This window comes from Canis aureus, chromosome 2 (assembly GCF_053574225.1).
Source record: "Canis aureus isolate CA01 chromosome 2, VMU_Caureus_v.1.0, whole genome shotgun sequence".
Classification (NCBI taxonomy): Eukaryota; Metazoa; Chordata; class Mammalia; order Carnivora; family Canidae; genus Canis; species Canis aureus.
The window spans coordinates 84,755,158-84,778,885 of record NC_135612.1 but is presented as its reverse complement, the minus strand read 5'-3'; the positions used below and the strand labels follow the sequence as shown (position 1 = coordinate 84,778,885).

The window sequence follows — 23,728 nt, the reverse complement described above, 5'->3', positions numbered from 1 at the left end:
TAAAAGAAGATAAAAATTAAAATAAATAATAGGGAATTACTAATGGAACCTAAAAAGTTGTGAACAATTTGAGGTCCAATAATGTGTCACATATATTAGTCAAATAAATTTATAGCAGTGATGAAATCTAATTGAGGCATTTATAATCATCTATGAGTAAAATTATTGTATTAGTTCTCAACAATGCATTTATGTCCTAGTACTATAGACATATTTCTTTAGGTTCTTTTCAATACTCTCTACCTTTAATTATAGGATGTGAAGTTGACAGCAAGCAATGATGATTATTATTTTGTATTTGAAGATTATTTATATCAGGTAAGTTGAAAAATCAAAATATATAATGTGCTTGTTTTAAGTGCTCTAACCCAGCATACTTTAGGAGATAACTCTGTTTTTAACTGAATCCTCCTGAAATCTAAGCCATGTTTGCTTTTTTATCAAATATTCTAAGTTTAGAATAAGGTTAACTTTTTTTCCTATGTGGAATTGGGTGGGAGAACAAGAGTTCTCAAATGAGTGTTTGGACTGTTTCTTTTGGTAATATTTGCTATGACCAGGAGAGGTATAGGCACAGATTCTTAAAGTGGGTGTGAAACTCATACTTAAGCCATCCCAAGATGTTTAGAAAAAACATTTTGCATGACCCTTTTCTATTAAAAGTATTGAATAAATAATTAAATGTTTTGAAATCAGTTTGAGGAGTCTTGATTATTCTTTTGATCATTTCATTTGCTGATGTAGATATTTAGGTCCCTACTTAAGACTCTTTCATATCTACTAAAATTAAAACAGCTTGTCATGAATAAAAAATATGTAATTTATCTTGAACTCCCTAGATGATATTCTTTTTAAATCTTAAAAGATCGGGATGCCTGGGAGGTTCAGTGGTTGAGCGTCTGCCGTCGGCCCAGGCCATGATCCCGGGGTCCTGGGATCAAGTCCCACATCAGGCTTCCTGCATGGAGCCTGCTTTTCCCTCTGCCTGTGTCTCTGCCTCTCTCTGTGTTTGTCTCTCATGAATGAATAAATAAAATCTTTAAGAAAAAATGAAAAAAAATCTTAAAAGATCACATATATTTATTAATAATTTGATTTTGAGTGTCAATATAAATGTCATGGCGAAAATATCTAGTTTCCGCTTAGTAATTTCAGCTTGATTAATATAAATCAGTTCCAGCTGTTTGGATTAGCAGATTTCTGTTGGTAATAGAGGTGGTAGTATATATCTGGTTTTTTGTTTTTTGTTTTTTTAATTTTTATTTATTTATGATAGTCACACACACACACACACACACACACACACAGAGGCAGAGACATAGGCAGAGGGAGAAGCAGGCTCCATGCACCGGGGGCCCGACGTGGGATTCGATCCCGGGTCTCCAGGATCGCGCCCTGGGCCAAAGGCAGTCGCTAAACCGCTGCGCCACCCAGGGATCCCTGTATCTGTTTTTTAAGAAAAAGATAGACTTAAAAAAGATTCTCTCAAGGTTTAATATGTCATTTATTCGAAGAACTGAAACCCGAAGACTTTATTTATAAATTAAATTTTGAAATAACCCTAGAAATAAATTTAAGAGGATTTTAATAATTTCACATATATGATTAGTTTTTTATTTTAAAAAACAATAAAGATTTAAAATTCCATTTTTAATGTAAAGTCAGTTATTAATTAAAATTTAGAAACTACAAAAATCTGAAAGTTTATTTACATACGTCACCAGTGTATACTCCAGTGTTTAGGTGTTAGAATCAGTAAGATTTTTAATATACAGGTAAAGTTAATATTTCATTTAGATATTAATGTTATTTTACTGATGACTTCTAAACTTAAGAAAGTTGAATAGATATTATCACTTTTGGAATGGTAGCATGGAACTATTCCCAGCAGAAAAATCCATAACTGGTGAAAATTATTTTTAAAACAACACCATTTAGAGTATCTGAAAATGGTCCTAAGGTATATATCAAGTCAGAAAAAAAGACACTATTTACAAGCAGCTACTAAATCCCAGTAAGAACAGTCTGTGGCACTTGAGCCATGTCTCCCTCCCATCAGCCCTAGATCAGTTAAGACAGAAGCTTCAGTTCATTTGAGTGTGACCAAGAAGATGGGGTTCCCTTTCTCTCTAGCTTCCAGTCAAGGGCTATAGTAGCTCTACAGAAGGTGTAGGTAGACAGTATTTCTCATATCCTTTAGCTCTTTGTTGCAGATGCTAAATTCCAGAATATTGCTGCCAGGAAGTCAGAAGCTCCCTTCTTTACCTAACCTCCATGCACAGGCCAGGGCCCAAACGCTCTACTGCTCTCAATAGGCTGAGAATACCAGGGCCCCATTGCACTCACCCCAGTTTGCTCACTGGGAGAGGCAAGCCAAGAACACCAGAGGTTACTGTCCCCAAGCAGTGCCCTTCTCACAAATCAGAAGTGGGCCACTGTCCCTACACCTAGCTCCAGAGCAGTGACTCAGAGATTTTGCCCAGTGACATCAGAGACTCGTGAAGCTGTCCACAAAGAACTGACTTTAAATGGAGTGTGGGAAAGTTCAAGCCTAATGGACTTCTCTAAAAACAATGGAGATTTTAGGGATCCCGGGGTGGCTCAGCGGTTTGTGCCTGCCTTCAGCCCAGGGCGTGATCCTGGAGTCCTGGGATCGAGTCCCACGTCGGGCTCCCTGCATGGAGCCTGTTTCTCCCTCTGCCTGTGTCTCTGCCTCTCTTTCTCTCTGTGTCTCTCATGAATAAATAAATAAAATCTTTAAAAAAAAATGGAGATTTTAATGATAGACAATTAAGAGGAGACCATTAGCTTCATAAGAGTAACAAGCTAAGCCACAAACTACTAGTTTACAGAGAGACCAGAGAAAGAACCAACTGGGAAAGAACTATCTTGCAGGGCAGTAACAAATTTCAAAGACTGGCCTCAAAAATAACTTCTGTAAAAGATTCAGAATTTAATTGGATCAAACTGTGGTACAACTAATGCCTGAGAAGGTTGTTGAAAATAGTAGAGCAATCCCCTGGTGGTTAGTGGAGCCTAACATCTGGTTGTGATACTGGGGCAGAAAGCTTAGCAGAGAGGTCAGAGACAGAGACCGAGAGAGCCCTGATAAAACTTGTGCTATGGAGGAGTGACTGTATACACAAAGCTGCACCCTCTGAGAGGTTTCACACTATGAGACAAATGAACTTTGATAAAATATTCCACCCAGTAAACAAATAAACAAGCAAACTCATGTTTGATGTAGTCTCATTTATTTTTGCTTTTGTCCCTTGTGCTTTGGGCATCATATCCAGGAAAACACTGCCAAGACCAATGTCAGGGAGATTTTCTCTATGCTTCCTTCTAGGCGTTTTACAATTCAGGTCTTAAATTTAAATCTTTAATCCACTTTAAGGTCACTTTTGTGACCAATGTAAAATAGGAGACCAATTCCATTTTTCTGCATGTGATTATTCCCAGCACCATTTATTGAAATACTATCCTTTCGGGGGCACCTGGGTGGTTCAGTGGTTGATCATCTGCCTTTGGCTCGGGGTGTGATCCTGGGGTCCTGGGATTGAGTCTCGCATCAGGCTCCCCATAGGGAGCCTGCTTCTCCCTCTGCCTGTGTCTCTGCCTCTCTCTCCGTGTCTCTCATGAATAAATAAATAAGATCTTTAAAAAATAAAATACTATCCTTTCTGCATTGAGCATTCTTGACTCCCTTGTTTAATATGAGTTGACTGTATATGCAAGGGTTTACTTCTGTGCTCTTAATTCTATTCCATTGGTCTGTGCGTGTATTTTTATGCCAATACCATATGGTTTTGAGTGTAGTAGCTTTGAAGTATAGTTTGAAATCAGGAAGTGTAATTCCTCTGGCTTTATTCTTTCTCAAGATTGCTTTAACTAATCAGGGTCCTTCGTGTTTTTACACAAGTTTTAGGATCAGTTTTTCTATTTTTATGAAAAATGCCATAGGAATTTTTTTTTTAAATTTTTTATTTATTTATGATAGTCACAGAGAGAGAGAGAGAGAGAGAGAAAGAGAGGCAGAGGGAGAAGCAGGCTCCATGCACCGGGAGCCCGACGTGGGATTCGATCCCGGGTCTCCAGGATCGCGCCCTGGGCCAAAGGCAGGCGCCAAACCGCTGCGCCACCCAGGGATCCCCTGCCATAGGAATTTTGATAGGGATTGCATTGAATCTGTAGGTGGGTTTCGGTCATATGGACGTTTCAACAATGTTATTTCTTCTGATCTGTGAATGGGGATATTTTTTCCATTTGTGTCTTCAATTTCTTTCATCAAAGTCTTAGACTTATCAGTGTATAGACCTTTCAACTCCTTGGTTAATTTTATTCCTTAGTGTCTTATTCTTTGGGATGTTATTGTGAATGGAATTGTTTTCTTTCTTTCTTTTTTTTTTTTTTTCAGCTGTTTTTAGTGTATAAAAATGCATCTGTTTTCTGTATGTTGGTTTTGTAGCCTACAACTTTACTAAATTGGTTGGTTAGTTAGTTCTAGCAGCTTTTTGGTGGAGTCTTTAGGATTTTTTATGTATATAATATTGATGCAGGCAGGCTGGGTCTGAGGACTCAGAGGGGGTCCCACTGGACCAGCAAAGAGGGGTCCTCCTTGGCTTTACACAGGATGGAAATAAAACACGAGCCAGCAAGAAGTGAAAGCAGAGTTTATTGAAGGTATATAGAGAGAGCAGATACATAAAGAGTGTCTGAGTGATTCAGAAAGGAAAAGAGGGAGTCTTTGCTTGGGGTCTGAGGTTTTTATTAACAATTGTGGTCTGGTACATGTGTCTTCTCAGGCATCCAGGAACTGGTCAGAATGATGACAGGGTCCAGAAGTCACTTATTCCCTGGAGCCAGGAGGTCTTGATGTCAAGGTGTTTAGTGACAGTGCTCTGTAATATGCACATAATGCCCTCTCCTGGTCACTCCTTAGATGTTATCTATTGTGCTGGAAGACTCCAAAGAAATCATTAATTCTTTGTCCCTTACAAGGAGAACATACATCAAGGCACGTGTAGGTCAGGGGTGTAGGTCCTATCAAGTATAGAAGCTGGAAAAGAAGCAAAGGGCAAAAAGCAACTTTTTTTTTTTTTTTTTTTTTTTAATGGGGTCCCTTTGGTTTCCCGGTCTCATTCCCTGCTATGGGATTTTTATCCTCCTTTTTCTTACAAGGTGTTGAAGGGCGAAGGTCTCATCTTCTGTAGCTTCTTCAGGCTGAGAGGGATTGTAGACCTTGCCTACTGAGTCATATAAAAATCCCAATGAAGTGAAGGGCTCCTACTTGTGGATTATCAGAGATGTTCTTCAGGCCTAATCCTAAGAATAGAACGCCTCCCAGAGAATACTTGTTCTGATAATTTTTCTGACATATTTATGCAGAATACGCAACAGCAAAAGCTCCCACAGCAAAGCAGCAGCCCTAGTGTAACTACTGTTACTATTAGTAAAAGAAGCTTTTTCCACCAAGACCACCCATTTCCGCCGTACCAGGAAGAAATCCAATCATTGAGGGAACCAGAGGAGTCAGACATTGCTTCAATTTGGGTATGCATGTCTGTTAAAAGTTCAGATACGTTAGCTGAGTTATCTGGGATATATACACAACATTCAGTCTTAATGATAGCACAGGTTCCTCCTTGAGCTGCTGTTATTATGTCTAAGGCCATCCTATTCTGTAATACAGCCTTTCTCATCAATGCAACTTCAGAATTTAAGAGGACGAGCGCATGCATAGTATCATTAAGAGCGTGTGTGGTATAGTTTGCGAGGGCCTCTACGTGCCAGATTATGTCTTCTATTCCCAGTTGGGGCAGGAAAAGACCTACCAGGTGATCATACCAGTGGAAGACTGACCGCGTCCAGCGATGCAGTAGATGGGGATAATTTGCAGGCATAGATATTTCTTTACGCAATTTCCCTTGCATCCAGGGAAAGCCCAGGGTACAACGTCCTATCCATCCAGGGGGTAGCCACGGCCACAAATTTGTACCACATAGCCATTGAGTTCCATTGGGTGCTAACCATCTGATGCTTGGTCGTCTTATCCAATCAGTAGCAAACCAGTCAGTTGCTTGTAAAATAATGATATGGTTACAAGCTCTTGAGGAGAGCCATCCTAATTCACGGGTGCTATTAGGCCAGGCGTCATAGGTATGATTTCTTTGCTCCCAGCATAAAAGAGCTTTCTGATTTAATTGGCCTATGGTAGGAGTAAGCCACATAAATTCGTCCCATACTTGAAAATAACCATCCTCAGTATATCTCATATTACTAGTCTTACTTATTCCCCACAGTGCTTTCTTACTTTGAATCTTAGAGTTGGCGAATTCAGTCATGATTTTGGCAGTCTGGAGGAAGGAGAAAGGTTTTCTGTGGCCTGGAGAATTCCAGGTAGCATTTACCATGGGCCAATGAGAGACATTGCTGTTAGTGATAGAGATGTCCCTATATATGCTTGTATTTGGCTGGATTACCATATCTTTTATATATTGGTGTAAATAATGCCAGTCTGTGCCTTGTAAAGGAGAAACCCACCACGGGAGGCCTGAGCTGCTGGACAAAGGGAGGAGGCCACAAATCCAGCAGGAACTTTTCTGTAAACTCTCAGCGTAGTGTTGAGCCCATTGCAAAAATAAATTGGGGCTATTTGCTTTTCCTAGGGATAGGTAAGATAAGAGTAAATTCAGAAAAATGAAAGGTTTAAAAAGCGTCATCGAGCCTTACTTATTGGTCCTTTAGTGCAGCAACTTTAGGCTTTTCCTCAGGGTCGCAGGTATGGGTGGGTTCCAGGAGCTTCGGGTAGACACTGCAGCAGGTATTTTCTTGAAAAGATAGTTTAAATTGTTCACAGGCTCACAGGCATATGTGTCCCCTTCTTCCCTTGGAGGCAGCATCAGAGTTGGCTCCTGCAGAGACTCAGGAGAGATAGGTTTGATTCTGGACAAGTGAACCGAGCTAAAGATACCTTTAAGTTTTACTGCTATGGGGATGCTGAGTAAAAGTTGATTAGGCCCTTCCCACCTTGGTTCCAGCTGGTCTTCAGGTGACCCCTTTTTCCATGTTTTCAATAATACCTTGCTCCCTAATGGTTATTGGCACAGACTAGGGTTTAGAAGTATTTTATGTCCATGCTTTTGGAGAGACTAATGTTACCCAGACTAGTAACCTATTTTAAAATTTGATTGGTATCCTCAGCAAACCATAAAGTTGCAGTGAGAAAAGATCTCCTATATATCAAAGGGGCTCAGTTTAAGACTCCCCGTTGGAGCCACTCTTATTCTTAGTAAAGCAATCAGTAACATCTTATACCATGTTTCAGGAGTTCCTTGACAGTTTTGTCAAAGTTTGTTTAAAGATATAGTTCATTTTGTCCACTTTTCCTGAAGTTTGAGGCCTCTGTAAGGCATGGAGTTGATAGCAGATCCCTAAGGTCACTGGTAATTGTTATTTTAGCAGTGAAAGAGAGTCCATTATCACTTTGCAGACTCCAGAGAAGTACAAACCTAGGTATGACTTCCTTTAACATGATCTTAGAAACCTCTAAAGCCCTGTCTGTCCTATAGGGAAGGCCTTTACCCACCATGTAAATGTATCCATATAAAGCAGCAGATACTTCTATCCCAAATAAGATGGTATTTGAGTGAAGTCAATTTGCCAGTGTTCCCCATGGTAAGTGCCTCTTTGTTTCACTGGCATAATTAAGAGGGAAGGCATAGGGAGAGAGATCCTGGTCATCTCTAACACAAATATCACATGCTCTGGTAACTTCTCATATGGTTTTGGTTAGATTCTTTCCTCTGAATACTTGCTGCAATAGATTTTCCATAGTGTCTCTACCAAAGTGAGTGGAATCGTGTATTTGCTTAATTATTTTCTTTTCTTTTTTTTTTTTTTTTCATTTTAAACAAGTTTATTTAAACAAGACGCTTGACTTGAAAACTATCTAGGATTCATTTCCTTTAGAGTGATTTATCCCTACTTAAAGACAGATCACCTTACATGTAATGGCTACATATAAAAAAGTAATAAAATTGGCCTTAGTCTTACTATGATAAATGAAAAATGCTAAAATTCCCCAGTCAAGATATGCAAAGATTTTTATGTTGTCCTTTTCTTGTTAAACCGTGATAGCAGAACTTGCTGGAATATAAAGAGAAGAGCTAACTGAGCATGCCACGAATGGAAAGGGGGGATATTCTCACAGAACCAGTATTTCCCCCCCAGCCCATTTCTATTTGATGTCAAACAAAACATACATTGGCCGTTTAGTTTTTTAAAAAAGTGCAATGTGCCCATACACATGTATAGTTACTTTATGTCTGCCAAGGGAATGGGGAAGGGGAAGACTGAACAGTAGAGAAAACTATCGTGTAGTAGTCAGTGTGGTGCATCCAGGTTGCAATTGAGAATGTCTTGGGAGCAAGAGTCCTGGAGTAGAGTGGCGGGTTCCCTTCTTAGAAGAGGCCTCCTGTCTGCTGCTGGAACACATCAATTATGTCTTCATCCTGCATCTCCAGCAGTGCCGGCGTGTCTGTCCCCTTGATTGGGTGCCCATCAAATCGGAATCTGACCTGCGTCACTGCCAGTCCCTGTCGCTCACAGTAGGCTTTCATCAGCTTGCTAAGTAGTGTATGCTTCTTAATCTTAAAGTACACCACAGAACCATCCTGCCCTGCCACCTTCAAATGAATATGTTCATTGTTCTCAGTCATGACTTCTTCCTTGGGCTTTCCCTCGGCCATGGCGAGCGCCGGAGTCTCCTCAGCCACCACTTCACCAAGGAGGTGCCAGGTCCGCACTAAGTGAGCACACAAGCAGCACCAGGAGTGGCAGAAGAAGGCTTAATTATTTTCCATTGCAATGCCTTGGGGAGTACATATATATTATTTAATATATACCATCCCAGTCGATTTCAGATCCCTTTTGAGAGGCCCATTGAGCCTCCAAGTATAGTTTGGGCTTACTTCTGACAGAGGACCTTCTGGAGGCTAAAACCTGTGTAGCAAGCTCCTTATCCTTTGCCACCACTTTTGCTACTCTGTCAGCAAAATTGTTTCCTTTACTTGTTGTGGTTTGGTCTTTTTAGTGTCCTTTACTCTGTAAAACTGCCACCTTCCACTGAAGCTGTACAATTTCCAATAATGTTCAGATTTTCTCTTTATGTTTTATAGGAGAGCTTTTGGAATTAAATAATACCCAGTCTCTACAAATGGCTGCATGGGCATGAAATATTAAGAAGCCATATTTAGAATCAGTATATATATTTAGCTTTAACCCTTTACCTAGTTGTAGTGCTCAGATTAAAGTTACTGATTTGGCCTTTGTGATGAAGTATGGGAAGGCAAAGCTTTTGCTTCAGTTATATCTTGTAGGCTGACAATAGCATATCTGATTTTTCTGGTTCCCTCGTGCGTAAAGCTACTTCCATCCGTCAACCATTCAGCCTCTGGATTGGGTAGCGGTCCATCCTTTAAATCAGGCCTACTAGAATATATTTGCTGTACAGTGTCCATGCAGGAGTGGATTGGAAGCCCCTGCTTGCCTTCATCAGGTAATAGAGGTGCTCGTTTTAAATCTCTACACACCTAGAGGATTAGTTACATCAGGGGTGTCGAGGAGGTCTTGATACATCAGTAATTTCTCTTCTGTTAACCATTCATGCCCTTTGGTCACTAAAACCCCTTGGACTTGATGTGGGATCATGACATCCAGATAATGTCGTAAATTTATTAGCTTTACCAGCGGGGCAGTCACAACCACTGCTTGTAAACATCATGGCCATCCTTCTGCTACCAGATCTAACTGGAGAAATAAGCGACTGGTCTAGGAACAGGTCTGAATTTTTGAGTTGGGACCCCTAAGGCTATTCTTCTCCTTTCTCACACAGATGAGGTGAAGGGTTTTTCCAGGTTTGGGAGCCCCAAGACAGGAGGAGTGCTCAGTTTTTCTTTCAGACCTTTGTAGGCTTGGTAACAGTCATTATTCCATCCCAGGGGTTCTAAATCACTCCCTTGTAATGCTTTATAAAGGGGTTTGGCCATAAGGCTACACCCTAGAATCCAAATGTGACAAAAGCCTACCATGCTTAATTAAGAAGGTTCTTAATTGCCTTTTTGCTTGTGGTACTAAAATATTCATGTGGCCGATTTTCTGTCCTGGGCCAATGCCTGTGCCCTTGAAGTGAGGATATAGTGTAGATATATTGGACCTTCTCTTTAGAAGTCTGGGCTTTCTGGGGAGACACTCTCTACCCCCACTGTCCCTAAAAAGTTAAGGGTGAGGATTGTATTGTCATCAGAATCCTCTTTTGTTGGCCTTGCAGTCAATATATCACCCACATATTGAAGTTCTATTAATCAGTTTTAAATCCCCTCATTCCCTTTTTAAAGCATTCCCAAACAAATGTGAGCTGTCTTGGAATCCCTGAGGCAGCACCATCCAGGTCCAGGTGAGCTGGGAGGTCTCACTAGTATCAGGGTCAGTCCATTCAAAAGCAAAAAGATATGGGGAGTCAGGATGTTCTGGTTTGCAGAAGAAAGCATCCTTTACATCTCATACCATAAACTCGTTTGCACCTGGAAGATCTTGTATCAGTGTAGTATAAGGGTTAGGGACTATAAGATGAATAGGGTTCACTGCCTCAGTAGTTGCTCTCAGATCCTGGATAAAACAGTAGGTCCCCATTTGGCTTCTTAACTGGTAGAATGGGGGATATTGCAGGGTGAATGACAAGGAGTTAATAATCTATAGTTCAAAAATTTCTAAACTAGGGTTCGAATACCTTTTTGGGTCTCTGGTTTTATAGGATATTGGCTTTTTCAAGAATACGTGTGGGCTTAGGTAGATAACAATGGGTGAAATACTATCAGCTCTCGGAGGAACTTCTGTTTCCCATACATTGGGCATTATTCTGATTGCAATATGGAACAGTATACTGGCTGGCACATAAATGGTATTTCCCACTTGCTTGTCTAGGCTCATTACCATTATAAAGTTTGTTTTCTCTACATGTGAGTCTGTCAGTCCTATTTGGATGGTAGTTTGTGGCTTAGCACGTAAGTTGCTCCCCAGTAAGGGAGTAGGGCATTTAGGTGTCAGGAGAAAGCTATGTGAAAGCAAGAGACAGCCCATGCCACCAGCTAGTAGACAAATTGTGTCACCTATGGCAATCCATCTATTCCAGTATCTGTACAAGAGTGCTGGGATAGAAGCCCATTTTGCTGGGACAGGACAGAGTAAGCGGTTCCTGTGTCCAATAAAAATTCAATTTCCTTACTTGCCCCATCAGAGATCACCCGAGGCTCCTGGTATGCTATATTGAGATGTCCAGGAAGAGCCATAGGAGAGCTCAGGTCCCTTCAGTTCTATGTAACTTTGGCCAGCAAACGTTTTTGGGCCTGGACCCACCTCCCCGGAGATGAAGACGATCCTTTTTCCAGTGGCCATCCATCTTACAGAATGCACATTGATTGGGACCCAGCATTTTGTATGCCAGGGACTCTAGTCTGGCTTTGCCAGACTTCAGCCTCACGGGCTTCCATGTATAATCCTGAAATGGTGAGTTCCTTGATGTTGTGACCAAAAGTTGGGCATGACATTTATTTTGGGTAAACTTGTCCTTCTCACTACAATAGAATATTAGCTGCTGCTTTTTCAACTTCTCCAACATAAATTGTGCCAATTGTGTAACAAATGGGAATCCATTGGAATGCTCATTGTTGCCCCCATTTAAGACTGTAAGCAAGGAGTCAGATCGGGGCAAAGAGAGGATAAGATTCTAGATAATTGTTCAGGATGTCAGAGATCTAAGGCAGAGGAGACAGTCATTGGCCACAGTGGCCCCAGCCACATGAATCAGATAGAAGTCATGGAGTTTCTTAGAAACCAAAAGGAAAGGTAATCTCTCAAGGATAGGGAAACCTGCTAATGCTGAATACTATGGTCAGAAAATGTAATTGCTCAATGGCAGATGAACAATGTAAAGGGTGAAAAAGGCAAGAATTCAGAGAGGTAGAAATAGGTGTAGCAGAGTAATAGAATCTGGCATAGTGAGCAAAAGGATACAAAAGATGCCATGTTGGCTTGCCACAGTTCTCCCCGCTCATCCAACAAGAAGACCTCCACCTGGCAGTGACCAGCCTGCTGGGTGTCTCATCCCTGTAACCTGAAAACCCAGTGCATCTGGGGGCACCGGTACCATTCTTTATTCTAAGAGTTTTGATCCTCAACAGGATCCCCAGTAGAATTCCATGAATTGCCATGAGACATCCACTTGGCAGTGGGAGAGAGAGAGAGAGAAAGAGAGAAGTCCAGACTCTCTTCTAGGGAAAGCATGTGGTGAATCAAATGCACCACGTGTACGGGGAGAACTTCCAGTCACCAGTGGTGCCTATCTTCCCCACTTATCATCTCAGTTTCTCCTGGTGGCAGTCTAAAACCACCGTGGGGGCTCTGAGCACTGGATGATCAACTCCTCTTTGTGGATCCCTGGGTGAGCCAAAAATTAATACCATGGCCATACCTGTCTCAAATAATCTCTGACACTTCCCTCGGTCCTTAGTTGCCTAAGAACACCTTTCAGCAGGAAGGAACAAGTGTCCTTTCTCTTCAGAGTTGAGTGACTCAATCTCTCATGACAACTCACAGCCTTGAAGCCAGAGTAAAAAGAGCTTCAGAGCACAGAGAGAGTGGGGAGTAGGAAGAGCAGGTTAACAGACCAGTTTTCCCAGTTTCTCTTCCTCCCTGGAGAATGGCAAAAATTCTGTCAGCATTAAACCAGCTCTGTTTCCCAGAGGAGGAACTTACCGGTTCCCAAAACCCAAGTTGGGCTTCGAAGACTCAATTTGGGGATACCGCTGTTCCTCTGAGGTTCCCTTTGTGGTCGCCAAGATGATGCAGGCAAGCTGGGTCTGAGGACCCAGAGGAGGTCCCACAGGACCAGCCAAGAGGATCCTTGGCTTCACACAGGATAGAAGTCAAAGACGAGCCAGCAGGAGGTGAAAGCAGTCTATTGACGGAGTAGAGAGAGAAAAGGAGCAGATCAGATGGAGTGCCTAGGAGCTTTAGAAAGGAAACAAGGGAGCCTTTGCTTGGGGTCTGGGGTTTTTATTGACATTGTGGTCGGCACACGTGTCTTCTCAGGCATTCAGGAACTGGTCAAAACAAGGACAGCGCCCAGGTGTCCGTCATAGTCACTTATTCCCTAGAGCCAGAGGTCTTAGTGTTAAAGTGTTTGGTGACAGTGGTCTGAAATATGCACATGATGGCCTCACCTGGTCATTCCTTAGATGATATCTGTTGTGCTGGAAGACTCCAAAGAAATCATTAACTCTCCGTCCCTTACAAGGAGGACATACATGAAGGCATGTGGAGGGCGGAGGTACAGCTCCTAGCAAGAAGAGAAGCCGTTCGGGAAAGAAGCAAAGGGCAAAAGAAACCAACTTTTTTACTTATGGGGCTCCTTTGGTTTCCCTTGTCTTAGTATCCTCTCCAATAAAGACAATTTACTTTTTTCTCTTTTCTGCCTATTCGGATGTCTTTTATTTCTCTTTCTTATCTGATTACCCAGCGTGGTCTTTTAAAAACAGCAGTCCGTTCATGCCACCTGAGTGATTAAAACCCAAAGACCAAAATCCATTGAGGCCTGGACCCTCCATGACTCTCCAGACCTGGCTCCTCTCCAGCCCACTGTTTACCTCTGTCCTGACCATGACGTATTCTAACCGACCTGATTGTTTCTGTCCTCAAGTTCCTTGCATTCCTTTCTACCTCAAGCACATCCTTTGATGTGAAAGACTGTTACTCTCTCTTCTTCCCCAAGTAAATTCCTGTTTTTCCTTCTGCTGTCAACTAAAGTATCATTTCTTCACATATACCTTCCCTGATCTATACCCTATTTCCTTACACAAACACACACAATAAGATCACAGCCATCTGAAGTATGCTTTTAAAGTACTATGAGGACTTTTCATACCTTTTATTCATAGCTCTTATTATGGCTTATTTGATTATTTTTTTGATTGTCTCTCCTGTATGAATTCCATAATTTTTTGGTCCTCATTAACTCCAGTGCATATCATTCCATAGATACGTGAATGAAAATGTTTATCCTAACATCATGTTTCTTCATTGATGAGGTTTGATTATTTTTTTTCCATTGTTGAGAAGGAAGCTTTCTTCTTTTATCTGAAGGCTTAATTTTAGTAATTATTGGCTGTCATTGTACAGGGCTCAAGATTTCCTTAATTTGAGTTTAGGTCTAAATGTGATGACTCCTGAGGGAAACAGATTAGTTAATGTTGTTCAGTAGTAAAGATATAAAACAAACGAAACCAAACAAATTATGTATCTACTTCTTGGCAAAAATTTTAACCAACTTCTTAAAATTTTTTGGTTCTTCCTGTGCTAATTATTTTGATCCTGAACATGAAACTGTTACAACATTAAACATATGAATCTATATATTATATTATCGACTAAAGATCAGTAAAGACAGATTTGTATAGCATGTTGACTATTCTGCTTCAGTGTGTGGGTAGAGAAAGTGTAAAGTTGATTTCATCTCCTTGGGTGACTGGAGAGAAGTGGATTGTCCATTTCAAGTTATAATTACAAAAGCTTTCTAGTGGTGGTAAAGGGAATTGCCGGCAAACCAATCTGTCTCCTTCAGTGAACAGAATCAGTAAGGTTATCATTTGAAATGAGAGTGGTTAACAATTTCTCTTTTTTTAATTTAAATTCAATTAGCCAACATATAGTACATCATTAGTTTCAGATGTAGTGTATAATTTATCAGTTGCATATAATACCCAGTGCCCATCACATCACATGCCCTCCTTAATGCCCATCCCCCAGTTACCCCATCTCCCCCCCACCTCACCTCCAGCAACCTTCAGTTTGTCTCCCAGAGTTAAGAGTCTCTCATGGTTTGTCTCCCTCCCTGATTTCTTCCCAGTTTTCCCTCCCTTCCCTCATGATCCTCCGCACAGTTTCTTATATTGCACATATGAGTGAAACCATATAATTATCTTTCTCCAATTAACTTATCTCACTCAGCATAATACCCTTCAGTTCCATCCACATCATATAATTGGTAAGTATTCATCCATTGTGTGTGTGTGTGTGTGTGTGTATACATACCACATTTTCTTTATACATCCATCTGTCTATGGACATCTCGGCTCCTTCCACAGTTTGGCTACTGTGGAATTGTGGACATTGCTGCTATGAACATTGAGGTTCAGGTGCCCCTTCGGATCACTACCTTTGTATCTTTGGGGTAAATTCCCAATAGTGCAATCGCTGAGTCGTAGGGCAGCTCTATTTTTAACTTTCTGAGGAACCTCCTCACTGTTTTTCCAGAGTGGCTGCACCAGCTTGCATTCTCACCAAACAGTGTAAGAGGCTCCCCTTTCTCTGCATCCTTGCCATGTCTCTAAAGGCAAGAGAAACAAAAGCAAAAGTGAACTTTTGGGACTTCATCAAGATAAAAAGCTTCTGTACGGCAAAAAACAAAACAAACCAAAACAAAACTAAAAGGCAACCTATGGAATGGGAAAAGATATTTGCAAATGACCTATTAGATAAAGGGCTAGTATCCAAGATATACAAGGAACTTCTCAAACTCAACATCCCAAAAACAAATATTCCAGTCAAGAATGGGCAGAAGACATGAACAGACATTTCTCGAAAGAAGACCTACACATGGCCGACAGACACATGAAACAATGCTCTGCATCACTTGGCGTCAGGGAAATACAAATCAAAACCACAATGAGATACCACCTCACACCAGTCAGAATGGCTAAAAATAACAACACAGAAAACAACAAATGTTGGCAAAAGCAGTGACAATTTCTTGAAATAAGTGCCAGAATTTACCCTTGAAGGTACGGGGGTACCTGCTTAGCCACAGTTTTGCTTTCCATGGTTTAAGTTCCCCAGAGTCAGTCGTGGTCCAGAAGCAGATGATCCTCTTTCTGATGTATAGTCAGAAGGTCAATAGTTGCCTAAGGCTACATCACATGCCTGCATCATTCCCTTCACTTCCTTGCATCACGTAGGCATTTCATTGGTCTCACATTCTCACAAAAAGAAGAAACTTGAGTACACTATGAGACATTGTCCACATAACTTTTATATTGTTATAATTGTTCTACTTTAATTATTGTTCTTAATCTCCTATTATGTCTAATTTATAAATTAAGCTTTATCATAAGTATATGTAGGAAAAAGCGTAGCGCATACACACACACACACACACACACGTGTGTGTGTGTGTGTGTGTGTAGTGTGTATGGTTCTGTACTATCTGCGGTTCCAGGCATCGAGATTCATTCCAGATGAATGAAACCCTATTTATATAGGGTTCTGTACTATCTGTGGTTTCAGGCATCCACTGGGGGTCTTGGAATATATTCCCTATAGATAAAGGGGGGGATATAGATATTCATTTTTGCCTCTCACATTAACATAACTGACTAAGAAAACTTAAAACTAAGACTGACAACAGAATTATTTATGAACAATGGATGTATTCTCTGAAAAAAGCAGAATATTTACATCTGTAAATACTTACTGACCTTTATTGATCTCTATATTATATGTAAATTATATCACCTTTGATAGGCTTACATTCTAGCTAGGGAGACAAAACAACAAAAAATGTTTTGAAATTATTTTAAGCTGTTTATGGGAAGCTTTGGATATTAATTCATATCACAAAAGTAATACCATAGGAGTGTGCTTTAACCTTCATTTTCCATTTTATCAATATTTCAATCCCGATTGTATTTTTTAAATTTTACATAATATTTTTCATAGATCTCATGGCCTTGCTACTTTTAGTACTTCAGTAATAACACTAAATAAGCTTTAATGTAGATCTTTAGCACTATAAAATAAAGAAAAGGATAATTATGTAAGTTTTATCTTTGGGAATTATGCAGAACTAAATTTTCCTCATGTAGATCATTATTAAGGAAACATTTTCCATGATCATATCTTTTAATGATTTATTTTATAATTAGTCTGACTTATTAGAGAGAAGTTCATTTTATGTAGTAAAAATATATGTTAATTGTATGTATTGAAAACAATATTCTGTTATCAGAAATTGAGTTCTGATTTTTTTCTAGGGAAAAATTATTCGTATATGTGCATGTATGTGTGTGTGAGAGAGAGAGAGAGAAGGCATAGTTGGATTTATTTATTTATTTATTTATTTATTTATTTATTTATTTATTTATCATTAATTACAGTCTTTCCTTTGGCAGAACTGCCTAGCTAAAAAAGTGCTCTGTGAGGAAATTGCTGATGAAAATGGAGTAAACTTAATGTTTCTGGCCGTGTCCTGGGTCATAATCCATTTATTGAGTTTTCTGACTAGACTACAAAGTAGATGGCATATGACATTGTTGTGTCCATAGATGGTTGACAAAACCGCCAATAATCCCACTTTAAGGGAAATCTGGGACTATGTTACAAGGATACACCAGGCACTGCTCCCAGTGACTCATGTTAGTTACCTAAACGTTATAGGCAACAACACTTCATATTATAGAAATAATGCTTCAAGTGATGGGTCAACTTTTAGTATTCCAAAGTTTAGTTTTTATTTTCCATTAAATTCTTAAAAATACTTTGTGATATTAAAATTTTTAAATTCTCACTTTTAAAATGTGTTCAAACAGAAGATGCTCCTTTTTTCACAGAAGTAAATTAGGTAATTTAATCATTTTGGGGTTCTAGTACACCCTGACAACCTATGAAAGTTAACTTGTGGTCCAAAGTGTATAAAATATTCATAAGGAAGAATTTCTGTGTAGTAAAGGGAAGACATGGGGATTTACTCATTCTGTTGTGTGACAAATCTTCTATCCTATGCTTGGCTTATTTATCTACATATACTCAGCAGTACTGACATATTAGAGTATGCCATACTTACAGATATTTTAATGCCATTGAATGGAATTTAAGAAAGGCCCAGGGTGGGTACTTGGGTGGCTCAGTGGTTGAGCATCTGCCTTTGGCTCAGGTCATGGTCCTGGAGACCCAGGATCTAGTCCCACATCGGGCTCCCCACAGGAATCCTGCTTCTCCCTCTGCCTGTGCCTTTGCCTCTCTCTCTGTGTCTCTCATGAATAATAAATAAATAAAATCTTTTTTTTTTAAAGGGGCAATCAAATATCATTTATTCATATATCCCTGTTACATTATATTGAGTGTGTTCTGATATAGACCCTGTGTTAGGTGCCACACACCTTAGTAAAAAAGATTTTACTAAGCTCACATTTTAGTGGAAAATGAGGAGAAAGGGAAATGCATAGTTATAATTTGATGAATGCTCTGATACAAGTTTATGTAATGGTCCATGCAAATATAGTTAAAGTAGACATAAATTATAGGGGTAGTACAGGTTAGTGGTCACTTCAGAATAGAAATGTTAAAAAAGAAATGTCTGGTTCTTTTTTTCTTTTAAGATTTTATTTATTTATTAAAGAGAGAGAGTACACAAGCAGGGAGAGTGGCAGGCAGAGGGAAAGTGGCAGGCCTAATGTGGGACTCCATCCCAGGACCCTGGGGTCATGACCTGAGCTGAAGGCAGTCGCTTACCTGACTGAGCCACCTAGGCACCCCAAAACAAAGATCTTTCTTGATCCATATTCCCTCCAGCTGCAGCCCCATTCCTCTGTTCCCTTATTCAGCAAAAGTTCTTTTAAAAAGGTGCATCTGGGTGGTGCATCTGGGTGGCTCAGTCAGTCAAGCATCTACCTTCGGCTCAGGTCATTATTCCAGGGTCCTGGGATCAAGCTCCACATGGGCTCCCTGCTCAGCCAGGAGCCTGTTTCTCCCTCTCCGTCTGCCTTTTCCCCTGCTCATTCTCTCTCTCAAATAATTTTTTAAAAAAATCTATAGATATTACTTCCAATTTCTATCCTCTTTTTTTTTTTTAGGATTTTATTTATTTATTCATGAGAGACAGAGAGAGGCAGAGACACAGGCAGAGGGAGAAGCAGGCGCCATTCAGGGAGCCTGATGCCTGATGTGGGACTAAACCGCTGAGCCACCCAGGGATCCCCTTATCGTCCTATTCTCTCTTGAGTCCTCCTTTATTACTTTTTTTTTTTTTGCCCAACTGTTCCTCTAAAGTCACAAGCAACTTCATATTGCTGAATCCAATAGTTAGTTTCCACTTCTCATCTTATCTCATTCAATTAATCATCCCCTCTCCTTGTCTTCTCTTTCTTCACTTATCTTCTAGGATATTGTTCTTTATTTCCTTCTATCTTACTAGCTGGCATTCTCATTCACTTTGGCTGTTTCTCCTCTTCTCCCTGTCTTATCCTAGAGTACCCCAAGAATAAGTCTGAGGGGACCTCTTTTTTTTTCTGTCTTTGCCTTCAGTGATCTCACTGCTTTATATAATTTGTGTACTGATAACTCCCCATTTTCTGGACCTCTCCCTTAAACTTTAGGCTTACCTGTGAGCTCCCAGCAGCTGTTCTGCCAAAAGCCTTATTACCTGAGGTTCATTTCCTGACCCTTAGCTTCTAACTTAAGTGCAGACTTCTCCCAGTAAATACATGTGCATGTGTGAATGCATTATCCCTCATGTCTGCATTACTTTTGTCCATTGCATTTACCATGTGACATACAATATATTTTGAACAGTGCACGCCACACAGAATGTGTTCAATAAACACTTAAAAGGAGAGAGGAAGGAAGAGCGAACTATCAGGTATATTTTAGTGACTGGCTAAATATGCAGGTTGAGAGAGCTGTCAGAATCAGGAATGACTGGATTTTCAGGTTTTCAGTAGTCACAAACTTGGAGGTTCTGGAAATTCAGATTAGTCAAACAGAAAGAATGTATAGATTGGAAGTCAGGGAGACAGAGAAGGGAATGATTTTAAATGTTTGTTTTTCTCTATAAGAATGTGATAAGAAGATGAGAGCCCAGGCCTAAGCAAGTAACTAGATCAGGAAAAAAAAAAAAAAAAAAAAAGTCTTTTGTTTTTTTTCTCCCAGTGTTTTCCAATCATTGCAAGTGAGATTGTCAGCACTTTTGTCATTTATTTATGTATTGCCTGTTAGGTTCCAGGATCTGCTCTAGATACTTTATGTATTTTATAACTAATTCTTACCTGTAAGGTAGGTTTATTCCTATTTTACAGATACAGAAGCAGAGGCTCAGAGCCCAAGTTCAATACAGCTACCAGGACCTCAGGCCGAGGCTGCCCAATTTCAAAGTCCTCATAAGCCAGTTTGCCCTTTAATTTATGAAAATTTAAATCAGGGAAGAGTGTTTTAAAAAATCATTTTTGAAATGTATCATTTGAAATTCTCCAGATTGGTTTGAATAAAAATGGAAGAGCGAGCCACAGATGAAAAAATTGTGTAACATTAAAGTGATTTCTGATGGATATCCATTGTTTCTTATGTGCTTTTTATTACATAAATAACTTATTTCTTTGAAACATTCACCATAAATATGTTTTTAAGAGACTAAAAACGGTAGGCTCAAGCAAATCTTTTATTAGCTATTTGTGGACATTTTAGGTATAATTTTGCTGTATAAACCATAGTTGAGACTTACATGTAGTTTCTTACAGCTCTCCGCAATAAAGTAAATCATTACCATGTATAACCTTATCCTCATAAAATTTAATTCTTACTTAATTAGGAAGTAATAAAAGTTTAGCTTTCTAGTTAACTTGCTAGTTAATTTCTAATTAATTGAAATTGTCATCATTATATAATGACAAAATTTTATAGCAAACTTACAATTGAACTGTTACTTTCTTGCAAATACAAAATTAGAATCTCAGAAGCTAAAACAACTCAAGTTAGAATGGAAGTTGGCAGATCTTTGCTTGTACGCTAGGGTGGCACACCAGAACATAATGTCTGACATACCACCTCTGGCATTATCACCTTACAGTCACCAATATTCTCTCTAGAGCAGTCTCAGATGTCTTGTCTTCTCTAGGGCAACAGAGATTCAAGGAGTATATATTTAAGCCTGGATCTTCTCCTAATATTAGTATGTTCCCACCAGCCTGCTAAGGGAAAGTTAATACAAACATCTCTTTAGAAATTGTTTTCTGGGACACCTGGGTGGCTCAGCGGTCGAGTGTCTGCCTTTGGCTCAGGACGTGATCCTGGTCCCAGGATTGAATCCCCTTGTTGGCCTCCCTGCGAGGAGCCTGCTTCTCTCTGCCTGTGTTTCTGCCTCTCTCATGAATAAATAAATAAAATCTTAAAAAAAAAAAAAAGAAAAGAAAAGAAATTGTTTTCCCTCCAGGCAATCCTGGGAAGATGTTTCTAACTATATTTTCCTTTTGTATTATTTTACTTTAATTACATTAGTTTATTATTAGTTGTATTTGTTTATTATATTAGCGCTATTAGTTATATTAATTGTGTTAGTTTATTATTGATGCTATAACAAATTACCACAAACTTACTGGCTTAAAACAACTGTATTTTCTTACAGTTCTGAAGCTCAGAAGTCTGAAATGAGTTTTAGTGAGCTAAAATCAAGGTGTTGACAGAGATGTGTTCCTTTTAGAAGGAGAATACATTCCCTTGCCCTCTTCAAGCTTTTGGAGTACACCTGTACTCCTTGGCTTGTGGTCCCGTTCTCTGTCTTCAAAGCTAACAGATAGCATCTTCAAATTTTTCTGATTCTGACCCTGCTGCCTCCCTCTTTCATTTATAAGGATCCTTGTGGTTATATTGGATCTAACAAAATAATCTAAAATAATCCCTTTCTTGGACACCTGAGTGGCTCAGTTGGTTGAGCGTCTGACTGTTGATTATGGCTCAGGTCCATGATTGCAGGGTTGTGGGACTGAGCCCCACATTGGGCTCCAATCTCAGGATAGAGCCTGCCTGAGATTCTCTCTCTTCCTTTCCCTCTGCCCCTACGCCAGCCTGCTCAGTCTCTCTCTTTCTCTCTCTCTCTCTCTCAAAAATAAATACAAATCTTAAAAAAAAAATCTTAAGGAGCACCTGGGTGGCTCTGTCAAATAAGCATCTGCCTTCAGCTCAGGTCATGATCTCTGGGTCCTGGAATCAAGCCCAGTGTGAAGCTCCCTGCTCAGCAGGTAATCTGCTTCTCTGTCTCCCTCTGCCCCTCCTCTCCACCCTCACGCATGCTCTCCCTCTCTCTCAAGTAAAATCTTAAAAAATAAATAAAACTTAAAGACAATAATCCCTTCCTCTAAAGATCTTCAATTTAATTGGATCTGCACAACTTCTTTTGCCATGTAAGATAGCATGTCCACAGGTTCCAGGGATTAAGATGTGGGTATCTCTTGGGGGAGACATTATTTTACCTACCATGGTGGTACAAGAAGGTTTGACAAGAGAAGAGATTAACATTATTTACTGATTTGAAAAAATCTAAGGAGATCTAGAATTTTTTAGAACCTAATGATTTTACTAAATTATTGCCAAATATTCATCACAATAAGTCTAAAACTACAAATGATATAATTATAATCATTTCATAATATATACAAATATTGAATCATTTTGTTGTATACCTGAAACTAATAATGTTACTATAAGGCAATTATACCTCAACAAAAAAATATATGGTTATGTCAATACATGCCCAAAACAAATTTGAGACTGTATTTAATAACTATTTTATGAAATTTTTGTAAAAAGCACAACGTAGAATTTACTATCTTAACCATTTCTAAATACAGTTTAGTAGTATTAAGTATACTAACACCATTATGCACCCTAACATCCTTTTTTTTTTTGCACTCTTTATTGTAAAAGAATGGAAGTATTTTTTTCCTGACATATAAATAATATTTATGTGAAACCAACATTTGCCATCTTAACATAAATTAATGTTACTTAATGTTGAAATACTAAAGATAGTCCCACTAAAGCAAAGAAAGAACATGAATCATTTTGGAATTTCTGCCCAATGAATAAGATAAAATAGATTAGAGTTATAGATATCAGAAAGAATATAAAATTCTTATCAAGTATAGATACATAAAAATTCAAAGGAATGGGATCCCTGGGTGGCGCAGCGGTTTGGTGCCTGCCTTTGGCCCAGGGCGCGATCCTGGAGATCCGGGATCGAGTCCCACGTCGGGCTCCCGGTGCATGGAGCCTGCTTCTCCCTCTGCCTGTGTCTCTACCTCTCTCTCTCTCACTGTGTGCCTATCATGAATAAATAAAAATTTAAAAAAAAATAAAAAAAAATAGAAAAATTCAAAGGAATTAACTGAAAGCTATTAGGATAAAATAATTCAGTTAAATGTGTGTTTACTCTTTTAAATATGAGAAGTAATCATTTAGAATATACAGTGGAAAATAAAGAGTCAGACAACATAAGAGGCTGAGCTCACTCACACTATTAACATAAAGAAATGCTGGATAGAAGATAACAAAGAATGTGACTACGTAGCTAAATATTCACCACAGTTTTCAATGCATGTATCCTTTGGACAAATCTGTTTCTATGTATTTGTCCTACAGAAATATTCACATATATGTGAAAATAACACAGTAAAAGGCAAATTATTTTGGCATTGTCAGAAATAGCGTAAAATTGAAAATTACTTAAATGTTCATTTATAAATTATGGTATATACTTATAAGAAATACAATGAAGCAGCTCCATGTAAAGCAGCAATATATTCATACATACTAATATGAAAGAATATCTGAGATTCATGGTCCGTTAAAA

The 23,728-nt window shown here is 39.3% G+C and overlaps 1 protein-coding gene, 1 long non-coding RNA gene and 1 pseudogene across 5 annotated transcripts in view; 1 reads left to right on the top strand and 2 right to left on the bottom strand.

The window, feature by feature from the left end:
* The window catches only part of TBC1D19 (TBC1 domain family member 19), a 141,564-nt gene that overhangs the window by 84,107 nt on the left and 33,729 nt on the right, over nt 1-23,728 (top strand). For all 4 annotated transcript variants that reach the window (XM_077880422.1, XM_077880420.1, XM_077880424.1 and 1 more), the window contains one exon: nt 256-318. In XM_077880422.1, coding sequence (XP_077736548.1) covers nt 256-318 — 63 coding nt within the window. The remainder of the gene's footprint in view (nt 1-255; nt 319-23,728) is intronic.
* LOC144302921 (uncharacterized) lies at nt 4,657-13,086 on the bottom strand. Its single transcript, XR_013369914.1, has 2 exons — nt 12,814-13,086; nt 4,657-6,914 (listed from the first exon to the last, which is right to left on the bottom strand). It is a non-coding gene; the product is annotated as an uncharacterized LOC144302921 (long non-coding RNA).
* LOC144302913 (small ubiquitin-related modifier 2 pseudogene) lies at nt 6,934-11,251 on the bottom strand (annotated as a pseudogene).